Source organism: Hevea brasiliensis, chromosome 12, assembly GCF_030052815.1.
Source record: "Hevea brasiliensis isolate MT/VB/25A 57/8 chromosome 12, ASM3005281v1, whole genome shotgun sequence".
Classification (NCBI taxonomy): Eukaryota; Viridiplantae; Streptophyta; class Magnoliopsida; order Malpighiales; family Euphorbiaceae; genus Hevea; species Hevea brasiliensis.
The window spans coordinates 45,007,835-45,020,420 of NC_079504.1; the positions used below are offsets into that span (position 1 = coordinate 45,007,835).

General features: G+C 31.4%; 2 protein-coding genes across 3 annotated transcripts; one reads left to right on the top strand and one right to left on the bottom strand.

Moving 5' to 3' along the window:
• Positions 1-871: 871 nt before the first annotated feature.
• LOC110631892 (uncharacterized) lies at positions 872-7,817 on the top strand. 2 transcript variants are annotated; one of them, XM_058131560.1, is made up of 9 exons: positions 872-1,229; positions 1,892-2,015; positions 3,989-4,077; positions 4,183-4,321; positions 5,392-5,466; positions 5,705-5,826; positions 5,911-5,986; positions 6,900-6,959; positions 7,529-7,817. In XM_058131560.1, exons 2-9 carry the CDS (start codon positions 1,914-1,916, stop codon positions 7,667-7,669), a joined length of 804 nt encoding a protein of 267 aa, XP_057987543.1. In that variant the 5' UTR covers positions 872-1,229; positions 1,892-1,913; the 3' UTR covers positions 7,670-7,817. The 2 variants fall into 2 exon arrangements, with proteins under 2 accessions (XP_057987543.1, XP_057987542.1); XM_058131559.1 differs by lacking the exons at positions 872-1,229; positions 1,892-2,015 and adding an exon at positions 3,269-3,631 and having other exon boundaries at positions 4,005-4,077.
• Positions 7,818-9,752: 1,935 nt separating this feature from the next.
• LOC110658706 (uncharacterized) lies at positions 9,753-12,186 on the bottom strand. Its single transcript, XM_058130696.1, has 5 exons — positions 11,424-12,186; positions 11,072-11,314; positions 10,562-10,906; positions 10,332-10,427; positions 9,753-10,213 (listed from the first exon to the last, which is right to left on the bottom strand). Exons 1-5 carry the CDS (start codon positions 12,184-12,186, stop codon positions 9,753-9,755), a joined length of 1,908 nt encoding a protein of 635 aa, XP_057986679.1.
• Between the last annotated feature and the right edge of the window lie 400 nt (positions 12,187-12,586).

Sequence of the window (12,586 nt, forward strand, 5' to 3'; positions counted from 1 at the left end):
ATATAAAACACAAAATATTTATTTATTATGAAAATACAAATTTTTTGCGTGTAAAATTTAATACTATAAGATTTTTTTCTAATATAATTAATGTTTTTGTTTCAAGAAAAAATATAATTACTATATTATTTTACAATTACATTTTTAAAAACTATTTAATTTTTATTTATTAATAAAATAAATTATATAAACATAATAAAATAATAATATTATATTTATTTTAATAACAAAATAAATTATGCAATATAATAAATTGTATATTGAATTAATAAATTTAATATATATATATATATATATATATTCTTATCCATCATTACACATAATTTTATTAAACATTTTATATAAATCAGTTATTAACTATCAGTTATCAACTAATGATAATCGCTATTAACCGTAAATTTTCAGTTACATCAAATGTTAAACAAAACATGTCCTGGAAATCTAATTTAGAAATACATGATGGGGTCTCTGGTTTTTTATTTGCAAAAGAGAAATACATGAGTTCAAGAGAGAGAAAATGAAGGAGAGAAGAGAGATAGAAAGAAAGGATTAACTTTAAAAATAAAGATGATAATAAAAAGAGATAAAAAAAAAGATTAATTTTAAAAATAAAGATGATAATAGAAAGAGTACATGGGCAATAATCATTCATGTGAATTTAAATTTAATTAATATTATCTCATACATTTAATTTATTATTATTTAAAAATATTTAAATTTATATACTTTAATTAATAATTTATATAAAAATATTTTTACTAATAATTTATATTAAAAATTTAAGCATTGCTTTTTTGTTTTTTTGAAATAACCAAAAAAAAATTTTGCTAAAAAAATATTTATTAAGGAAAATCCAATTCCGCACAGCGAAATTTCCTTTCCTTTGCCACTAAGTTTTTATTTTGGGTATCCTTTTGATCGTTCCGGTCCCTCCCCTTCCTCTCACGTTGAGGGCGTGGGATTCCAAACCTTGTCCTGACGCTGACGAGTTCTGTCTTCTGTGTACTCAGTCGGAGAAATGGATTGGAATTTGAGGTTCCGGACCAAACCAAAGTCACCCCTTTTCATTTTCAATAATAATAACAACAACAGTCTGTAACCCAACTGCCCAAACTACCTCATTAATATCATATTGTTTGTTGGGACTCCATTTCCCTTCTTCTCCTCCTTTTCTGGTGCTTGATGTGTTTCTGAACAACCCAAGTGCTGCTTCATTAGCTCTGCAAACTGTGAGTATCCTTTTACCTTACGTATTCCTTACTTGGGTTTTTCTTCTTTTATGATTTCATTTCTGGTTGATTCTTCTTATTGATTTTTTTATGCAAATTCCTCTTCTCGATTTGTTCTTACACTTTTGTTACCTATTAGCTATAATGGAGTTCTTTTGGTTGTCTCTACTTATCTACATTCTAGGAATTTACCTGGCATCCTGTTTTTTAAGACTGCTTCTGCTTATAATTTTGCTTAAATTGTTATTCAATGGAGGGGGAAGGTGAAGCGTGAGGTTGAACTCCTGATTATATACATTAATGGCCAGCTACATGATTACTATCCTTCTGGTCCAATTTCTCATTCCCATTTGTTGATTCTCAATCCCTCATAACCCATCCAATAATTTGTGGTCACAGTTATCATTTTTCCGCAGCAGTTTTAGTATGCTATCTTAATATGTGGGTCTAGATGACCCACATAATTGCTTGAACAAGTAATTGATTCTACTTTGGGATTTTTTTAATAGTTTATCCTGTTTGTTTTCAATAAATTATATGGCATATCTTGTACGAAGGGTCTAACGACTTAATAGCCCCATGTACCAGTTGATTGTCATCATTATGCGTAGCCAAGGACTATGCTTTCTGTTAACACTGACTGAATGGTGTATTTTGTGTAGTTTGGTGTTCCAGCAAACCAATATGGTCGATTTGCCTTTCCCTCCTGGTCTTGTATCCATCATGGACACTGTCAGCCCAACCTGGCTGACAACCATCTTTTTTGGTATCATTATGTGCATAATTGTAAGTATGCCGGTTATATTATGTAAATTTCTGTGTGTAACTGGTAAACTTTTTTAATCAAGTCATAATAAGTACTTTGTGGCCTTGTAGCCTAAACTATGACAGGTTAGGGTGTTATATCATGACATATTTCATGAGAAACATGTCTATGCTTTTTACTTGATACTGGAATAGAGTTCATCATATCTTGTCGTGGGACAGTCTTTGTAATTCCAAGATTCAATGTTGTCTTGTAAGAGCTGTTGGGCTATATGATGGGTGGTTGTGAATTTAGATTTTAACTACAGATTAAAGCACTAATTGGGAGAAGTTCAAAAGGATAAAAATTTTATATATGCCCCTTTGTTATGAACATTAATACCTCTTAGGGTCTATTTGTTATTGCTCTTAAAACTGCTATGAAAAAAAACACTTTTTTAAATGTATTAGTTAGAAGGTATTAAAAATTAATTTAAAATTAAATTTAATATATTATAGTCATAATAACTTAAAAAAAAAACAAAAAACTTTTTCCAAATTACTTTTTTAAATAACATTCCAAATTGTTTTTTTTTTAATTTTTAATTTTTTTTATTTTTTATCTTCTTCTTTGAAATGCTTTTTTAACCCGTGACCTCAACGCCAAATGGGGCCTTAATGGTACAAGAACACAATAGTAACTTGGATTACTAATCTGAGCACTTCCTCTCCATTTTGGCTATTTCAAAAGTTTACTCATCAGCTAATGAATTTCTGGCTAAATCTAAGAGATGTAACTCCCTACATTTTTATGGTATTGTCAAAAAGTGAAATTGTTCTGTTTGAATCCCTTAAAAAATAATACAATGGAATGGTTTTTTTTTTTTTTTTTTTGGTTTATGGTTTAGTCTAATATCTAGTATGCTAAGTGCCTCAACCTTGTGGCATTCTCTCCCATTCTTTGTTTAACATTATTGGTTTGAAATGGAGAGGTTTTAGTGGCAGGAAAATGAGTTTTTTGGATTTTTCTTTTTAGTTATTTCATGGAGTCTTTGGATAGAAAGAAATGAATGTATCTAAAAAATTGGAGTTTGTCCTTTAGTTTGTTATGGGACAAGCTAACAAGGTGGGGTTTTTGGCTTCTATGAGGGCACGTACTTCTGCAATTTTTTTTTGGAGGGGGAGGGGGGGGGGGGGGGGGGGTGCATTTCTTCGAATATCATTTAACTTGGTTGGAGGGTATTAATCTTAGCTTGTGTTTTATGTTCTTGCTTGTAGTTTTTTAGAAGGTTCCCTTGTTTTCATAGTGTATTTTACTTCACTATTTCCTTAATAGAATTTCTTTCCTTATTAAAAAAAGGCCTAATGAAAAATAAACTTATATTTTACTTTTTTTCAATTTTATTCAAAACTTTTAATTTTGGCAATTTTATCCAAATCGCCAAAAGTTGTTGAAATTCTATCTAATTTTTACCTACCGAATCTTCAACTCTATTTATTGACTTGTCTATGGCTACCAATGAAGATCCAATCTTACCATTACCATAAACTCCTCTTGAATTTCATTTTTGTACCCATGGGCCATCAATTGGTGGCGAGATTTGGTAGCAGTGAGAAGAGAGAGTGGACAAACAAATCACCTCGATTTGGCCAAATGGGTAAGTATTTTAATGCATTATGACAAACAAACCGCCCTGATTTGGCCAAATGGCTAAGTTTTTAATGCATTATGGATATCAAAATGAAGTTTGGGTAGTATTGGTAATAGTTGTGGGATTGGATCATCGTGAGTGGTTGTGGATTCAGTCATAAAATGGAGTTGAAGAATCAATTGGAAAAAATGAGATAGAATTGCAATAACTTTGGCAATTTGGATAAAATTGCCAAAATTAAATGTTTAGGATAAAATTGAAAAAAATGAAAAAGTTTGCATTTTTTTTAATCATGAAGCCTTAAAAAACCACAAGTTTCACATCTATAATATCTTTTAATTGTGTTCTGTTTGATGCTTGAAGGTTTATAAATTAACAGGTTTTCTTAGCCCCTTGTGCTTCAAAGGATATGACAAACTCAGCAAAGCAGAACAAATTGAATGGAACAACCGGTAGAATTTTTTTTTCTTGTCAATTCCTCTCAATGTTTATGAAGATTTTTTTTGTAAAATTCTTGCTGTATGCAAGTATAAAAATTGAATGCTTTAATTGTGCAGGGGTTTCTCTACATTTCATGCTCTTATTGTTGCTTCAGCTTCTTTCTACCTCCTGCTGTTATCAGGTCTTTTTGATGAGGATTCTCAAGATGAGTTAATCATTAATAGAAACTCAATTGTATCAAACTCTGTATTGGGGGTAAGCTGCTGTAGAAAAAGGCAATACTATATTCCTTTGTCATAATTTCAAGATTTTTGGCTAATTAATTTGACATGTTTGCAGTTTTCTGAATTAAGTTTTTTTTTTTTTTTTTTTTTTTTTTTTGGGAAAATAAGATCTGACGTCATGTGTTCACTGTATAATTTCTGTTCTGTTGATGGTATGCTTAACGTGTGATTTTCACCGTAATGACGTGGATCAATTTTCATGCTGAAGACATTGCTCACTCTATTGCATGCCTGGATTTGTGTTTGTGCACATATTTATGCATGTAAAGTTAGTGGCAAATCTAGAAAATTGTCCTTAGGGATCCTGGTATATGTGCACAGATGCACTTCTACATAAAAAGATAATACACCCTATATGTAAATGCCAACAAGAATAAACAAATGAACATCTACCGCATTATTTTTTTATTAAAAAGACGTTCTTTATGCAATTCTTGATGTGAATACGTGATTTTTTACCTGCAGTGTCTTTTAAGTTAGTTATAACTCAATCCATCTAAACCAAGCATAGCTTGGAGCTGGGGAAAAGCTTAATTGAATGTATCAATCTTCTATACTTCTCATTAGGGTTTTATAGGGACAGTGTGGGTAAGTGCCTCAGTTCTTTGATTCCTCAATTTGATAGTAAAGTCTACTATTGGCTGGTTCAAATGTTTTACTGTCAGTTAAAAAAGTTAGTTATACTGCTGTTTTTGAAGAACAGTTCTTCTGATTGTGAAACACATCATGTACAATTTATCCAATATAGATTGGTTAAAGAGGACAACTCTTCTTGCTATATCATGCATGATTGCAAAGATCAGTGAAATTTTTATAGGAATGAAAAATATAAAAAATTATTAGTTAACATGGTGTTCAATTGGAACTTGTGGAAATTTTAGTTTCATCAAGAACAGGTTTATTAATTTGGATACAAAAATAATCTGTACATATTTCTATATACTTGTTTTCTCGCGTACCTAACTAGAGTAATTAGGTCACTTTCTATCGGGTGCCATTTAGTGACATTTGCTTCAATATTTTTTTTTTATCTTTGTACAGATCTCAGTTGGCTATTTTCTGGCAGACTTGGCAATGATTCTTTGGAATTTCCCAGCTTTGGGTGGGCTGGAGTATGTAAGTAAAAAATTTACATGCTTGATCTTTGGCAAATATTATATTCGCTGTTGTTCGGAGACTTAAAACTATCTACTCTTTTCCCAGTGAAAAAGAAAAGAGTTGAGAAATATGTGCAACATTGGTTTGAAATCTGAATTTCCCATGAAGTCAAGTTGACTTAAGTAGTCTGATTTTGTTTCCAGAGATTCAAATGGGCTAGTTTATTAACAATGTTCATGTCCTTCATTTCTTTAAGGTCCTGCACCATGGACTATCGATGTATTCAATGTTTCTCTCCCTCATAAGTGGTCAAGGACAGATTTACATACTAATGGTTCTCTTCTCTGAGGCCACAACTCCTTTTGTAAATTTAAGATGGTAAAGTTGCCATTCACAAGTTTTTGAATTCCATTTTATTTTTTTTTTATCCATATTAATTTATTATGCTAAATGCAAATTTAGGTACTTGGATGTTGCTGGTAAGAAGAGCTCTAAAATGTACATCTGCAATGGAGTTTTATTGTTCCTAGGGTGGTTGGTACTGTCTAACATACCCAAATTCTTAGTCATTTACTCATTTTGAGTTCGCTTGCAATAGTTGCACATAAAATGATTGATCGGCATTAGCAATTCTCTGCTTGATTATAAACAGCAGAGTTTGTTTAACATGCCATTTAAGCCACTGCATTCAAGGCTATTAATATTGGCGATGATGACCTTTCTTTTCCAAGAAATTTTGTTTGCATGACAATATGGGGATTGTAATTTCCAAATTTGCATTGAATGCATGACTGCAAAAAGCTATGAACGTTTGCCTCCTTCAAGTTCAAAGACAGTCAGAAAGATGTACAATGTTTTTGTACGTGAGACTGCCCAACTTTTCCTCATGGAGTGTGCTGTGAGAGATTAAGAGGAGACCTTCTGAGAAAGAACAGTTGCCTGATTCCTTCCTTAGGTATCTTAGAAAATCTAGTGTTCTCTGTTATTAGTGAGAGATGGTTCAATAGTCTTATTACTGTGATTTATTTTTGTTGAGATAGCCCAGCTGAGCCAGTCGACATCGTTTTTGTATAGAAGCTGGCTCTATTTTGCTAATTAACCTTCATCTCCCCCCTTAATGTGGGGGGAAGATGGTAAAAGGTATAGTAAAAGAAGATGAAAAGCATGTTACTTCTTCCCCCCTTTCTCAATAAATATGTTTTCTTATAAAGAAAATAAAAAAAAAAAGAAAAAGATCCATCTTCTTCTGCATGACTTCTTTAGGTACAAAATACTTTGTTGGAATTCAACGCATACATTGGTGACATGATAAGGAACTAACCAAGATTAGGTTTCTAATCTTTTCCTTACTGCTGGAAGCTTACTGTAATTTTGTTATGCTTTATCTTTTGTTTCATCACACTTGTTTATTGCTGCTGAATGATGTTGACAAGGACTGTTGATGTTGTTAGGTAGCAAGGATTCTTCTGTTCATCTGCTTATTCACTCACATGTTCATCCACTTTGATCAGGCAAGTGGTACATTTGGTTTGACCCTAAAGAGTCAAGCTGAAACAGTGAAAGCTTATATCTTAAAATTTTTTTTCCCCTATGGGCTTGAACAAGGTTTAAGACCGATATTCAGTTTAAAAAAAAAATGTTAAGACCAATGTGGAAATCATAATAAAAAACCTTATTGGTTTGCTTTCAATCTATACATTTATATCAGGGACTATGAGACACTACTTAACAAATCAGAACTCTGTGTGATATGCCCACAAAGATATAGTGTACAATTATTTTGCTTAACCTGCTAAAGTAAATTTGTGGAATCATTATACTTCGCTTCATTTTTTGTTCCTTTTACAAATGAGAAAGCATGATACTAGGAAGCCTTTTCAGGATATTCAGTGCATATATATCATGAGAGATGACTGAATTTTATGCTTGCCATCAACTTACAGCAACCTTCTTCCTTTATCCGGGCTTGAGACCGGCTAGTTTTGCTAAGCTCACAGAGTTGGGATAAAAAGCAAATGCAATGAAAACATTGGATTTTATCTCATTTTCCCCTGATTTGGTTTCTTTTTCCTTGTTTTAGGTGAAGAAAATATTTCCTTTGGGTTTCTATAGCATACTCTCAGCGGCACCTATAATGGCAGTGATGAATGTGGTTTGGTTTTGGAAGATAGCAAAAGGTTTGATTAAAACTCTTTCTAGAACAAAAAGACACAGTCAGTGATTTTGTTCCAATGGTGGCTTTGCACTTCATATTCTGTATTAAAAGATAGGAATTAATTTTGGAACAGCAATTATTGTGAATGGTTAATGCTGTGCTTTAGACATAGTAATTATTGTTCTAGCAAATGTACATTTCATTTGATTCTTAATCTTTTTTTCTTTTAATTAATTTTAAAAGAAGATAGCTCATTTGATCTTAAGAGTATGCTTGGATCAAATGAACATAGAATTTATTTAGTTTGTGAATGAATTTCACATTTGACATCTTATAGAATTCATTTTAAAATTTTAGCTTTCCTAATTAAAAACCTTGTTAGTTTAGAATTGGAGGAAAGCTTAGTTTTGCCCTAGAATTCTTTGTTCATGCTCAAATAAGTCCATTTTTAATTTTTTTAATAACTTTCTATTTAAGTTTAAATAGACTTAATTTTAAGAAAAAAAAATTAAAATAATATATATTTTTAATTTTTAATAGTAAAAAATATTAATATATTTTGTGAAAAAATTATTATTATTATAAAATATTAAAATTAATTAGAAAAATTATTATTTTAATCTTTTGTCAAAAATTGAGTCTATTTAAATTTAAACCAAAAAAGTTATAGGTTGGTTAATTGAAATAAAAAATTAAAAATGGATTTATTCAGACAAAGTAAAAATTTAGGGGTAAAATTGAACTTTCCTTTTAGATGGCTTTGCATTTGAAATGATTAAGAATTTGAATTCGTGTTTAATGGAAAAATTATAAAACTTCAACATATTTAAATGCCTTAAATTGAAGCCTCGTAAATTCTATCAATATTGGTAAATTTATTATTTTGTTGAGCTTGTTTTGTGATAAATATCAATAGTCTATTGTCTTGCCAGCTTATTTCTATCAGTGTTATTAAATTCGGTCGGCTCGTGAGTCTATTTCTATCAGTGTTATTAAAATTGGTCCTACTTTATCAATTAATATACAAACAATAAATAATCCAATGGTCCTACTTTCACCTTGTATCTAGAATTTTTTCTTTTTCTTTTTTTTTTTTAAAAAAGAAATTCTAAATGGTAGTTGGGTTTTCTGAAGTTTCATCATGGAGTTGAACTTGATATCTACGAGGTCCTTCGTTGCTTCCTTTGTACACTTTTGTGGGCCCAGGAGCCAGGATTGTTGAGGTTACAATGCAAAGTAATGGCCCGACATCTCCAACTCTTAGCTTGAGCTTTTGCCTTTGCTAATAAATTAATGTTTGTTGTGATATTTGGTATAATATACCCTAAAATTTGAGATAATTTTTTATAAAAATTTTATATTATAGATTCGAATTCTCATAATTGGACATAGGATGTTTAACGATGTTCAAATAAGATAAGGATATTCGGATAAAATAAGTGTGTCCGAATAGAACGCAGAATGTTCGAGTAAGATGTATAGTTTTCGATTAGGATACAGGATGATCAGATAAGTCATGATGTTCAAGTAAAATAAATTATCTTAGAAGATAGGCACATGTTATTAGGATATGCTATATATATGTCGAAAATATAACTATATGATAGATAGCATATTCGTGATATATAAAAAAATTAATTGGGTATGAATTGGTAAAATCCCGATTGTGATGAAGAGGTGCCATCTCCAACTCTATAAATATGGCTCTCTCTTCAGTATTTATTCTTTTTTTTGGCATTTACTTATTTGAGTATTGAAGTGACTCTATTTAGAATACCGACCTCACATCTTTCATTGTTGCAAGAATTACTGAAATCGTTCATTAACCCAAGAACCTTAGGCCATAGTTATCAAAGACTCAAGGCGCACCAAGGCGCCAAGGTGTCTTGGAGCCTAGGCGCAAGGCGCAAGAGCGCGCCTGAGCTAGCCAAGGAGCAAAAAAAAAAATATATGTATTAAAAATTAAAAAAATTATAATTATGCTATCACACCTCAAGTAACATAAAACTACATAATAATAACTAATAAATATGATGCAAGTAATAATAAGTTTATAATCCAAAAGAGGTAACAATAAACTACTAAAAGTTAAAAATACTAATAAACTACTAAAAATTAAAGTTTAATAAACTAGTAAACTACTAAATGTTCAATCCACATCAATAGAAATATCAAAATCCTCTTCATCTTCTTCATCGTCTTCATTATCCTCCTCATACTCATCTTCCAAATCAACATCTTCATCATCATCATTTTCTTCCTCGTCGTTAAGAAGTGAAGAAGTACGAGTGGATGATGCTTTTCTTTTTTGTTGTGATGTAGATGCAACCTTTTTCCCTTTGCTTAATCTAGTATTGTAGGCATCCTCTTCAGCCCCAGTAGCTTCAGCAACCACATTCCATGTCAAATCATCATCTTCAAAAACAAGTTCATCTCTATCCATCTCTTCCTCCATTTGATCCATCGACCATTTATTACTATCATCAATGTCTTTCAATGAGATGGGGTCAATGCGGTCACGTGCATCATATCTATGCTTTAATGACCAATTGTACTTGACGAACACCAAATCATTCAAGCGATTTTGAGCTAGTCTATTTCCTTTTTTTACTGTGAATCTACAAAACATAACAATTTCAATAAGTATGATTTTTGAAAGAACAAATTAAAGGTATAATTCTAAAGAGAGATGTTTTGTCACTTACATGCTCAGAGATGCTCTAATTACGCTCACAACCAGATGCACTACAAGTGAGGCTAAGCACTTTGACAGAAAAATTTCTCAAATTTGGAGTTGCTGCTCCATAAGTTAGCCACCATGTAGCTAATGAAAAAGTAATGCATATTAATTATTATTCAAAAAGATTGCAATATGAGATTACATGCTTATGGATAAAATTATATTATCTGGAGATACTTTCTTTCGATTTCTAATTGCCATATCCATCCCAAAGATACCTTCAGCATTTTGATAAAAAGGTAATTGTGCCATTATTTTGTCTTGCTCTTCTTTGCTTGGAATCAACCTTGCTACAACTTGGTATAAACTGGTAACAACCTCAACATCTTCATTAATTTTATCATTTGAATAAAAAAATTCAGGATTCAAATAATATCCAGCTGCATGCAAAGGTCGATGGAGTTGGCTTTCCCATCGTTTATCAATAATCTCAAAAATTGTCCTGTATTTTTCTTCATTTTCATCAAATGACTTTGCAATTACTTCTTTAGCCCTATCCATTGCCTCATAAATATATCCCATTGCAGGCATTTTCTCATCATAAACTAATCTAAGCACACGAACTAATTGACCAAATATCTTTAATATATAAACAATATTAGTCCAAAAAGTAGGCATCATGACAATACTATATACTTTCTTACCAGATAGTTCTTTTGCCCACTTACTTTTGGTTCATTCCTCTGAGGTAAACATCTTTCTCAAATTTGCCTTGTGCTTATGCATACGTTGAAGGGTGAGAAAAGCAGTTGCAAATCTTGTGACAGCTGGTCTAATTAGCTCTCTTTCACCAGTAAAGTGCCACAACATGTTCACCACACCCGGATGAATGTAAATATATCCATTCAATGTCACAGCCCTTTTAATTGTGTTATGAATGTTGGGAGTTTTTCCAATATCTTCTAGCATCAAATCTATGCAATGAGTAGCACAAGGAGTCCAATAAGGGCGCTTTGTTTCTAACAACTTTCCTAAAAACAAAACAAATATGGTAGCAAGTAGCATAAATATTAAATATATTATTTACTTAAAATGAAATTAAACTATCTAATAATAGTAAGAATAAAAACTCTTAATTACCTGCAAGCACACAATTTCTAGCATTATCTATCACAACTTGAACCACATTAGCCTCTCCAACATGCTCTACAAATCTATTAAGCAGCTCATACATCTTATCACTAGTTTTTGAGTACTCTGAAGCATCAACAGATTCCATGAAAATAGTTTCCTTTGGAGAATTCACCAAGAAATTAATCAAAGTCCTTTGTTTTTTATCAATCCAACCATTTGCCATTATAGAATAACCATACTTTGCCCATTCTTCTTCATAGGACTTTAATGAATTCTTCACCTCAGCAACTTGTTCATTCAATAAGGGAACCCGCACATCATGAAAACTAGGTGCTTTCATACCAATCCCAAATTGTCCAATAGACTCCACCATAACTTGAAAACTTGGATAATTGATGGCATTAAAAGGAATTGTCGCATCATACATCCATCGAGCTATATCCTTACATGCTTTTTTTCGCAATTCCTTTTTACATGCCACATTAATAGTGGTTTGCTTCAGCTTTGAATTTTTTCTATCTTGCACCACCTTTGCAGCACTTTTGGCAAAATATAAATCTATTGGTCCCTTTGTCCTTGCCTTCTTTTGAACCTCACTACTTCCTTTTGAGCCTCCAAGAATTATTCCAACATCATCTTCATCTTCATCATCTCTAAGAGTTTCAACATCCTCATAATCAGGCAGTTTATCTAAGTTCTTTGCTGAAGCCTTTTGCTGCATATACTCTAGTAGCTCTTCACGCACATGCGTTGGACAATTCTTACACATTTTAGCATTTCGAAATCCTGCAACTAAATGCTGCTTAGCTCAGAATATCCCTCCTTTTGTAACTTTGCTACAAAAGTTATAAACAACATCATTTTTATTGTTTGGATTCACCAAATGGACATATTTTCATGCCGAATCTTTGTTGCTATTGTCAGTTTTATTAGCAGCAGTAGATGCTTCCGATTCCATCTTTGCAAAAATAAAATAAAATGATAAGAAAATTAATAATTTAATCAGTAACAACAAGCCAACTATAATATACATGCCAATTTATAGTACCATAATTCAATTATAATAATAGAAATTAATAATTTATGATAACACAAACTCAATTACAATATTACTAATAGTCTATAATAAGACCTAATAGCAATAAGTAATAAGAAAATAAAGTAATAAA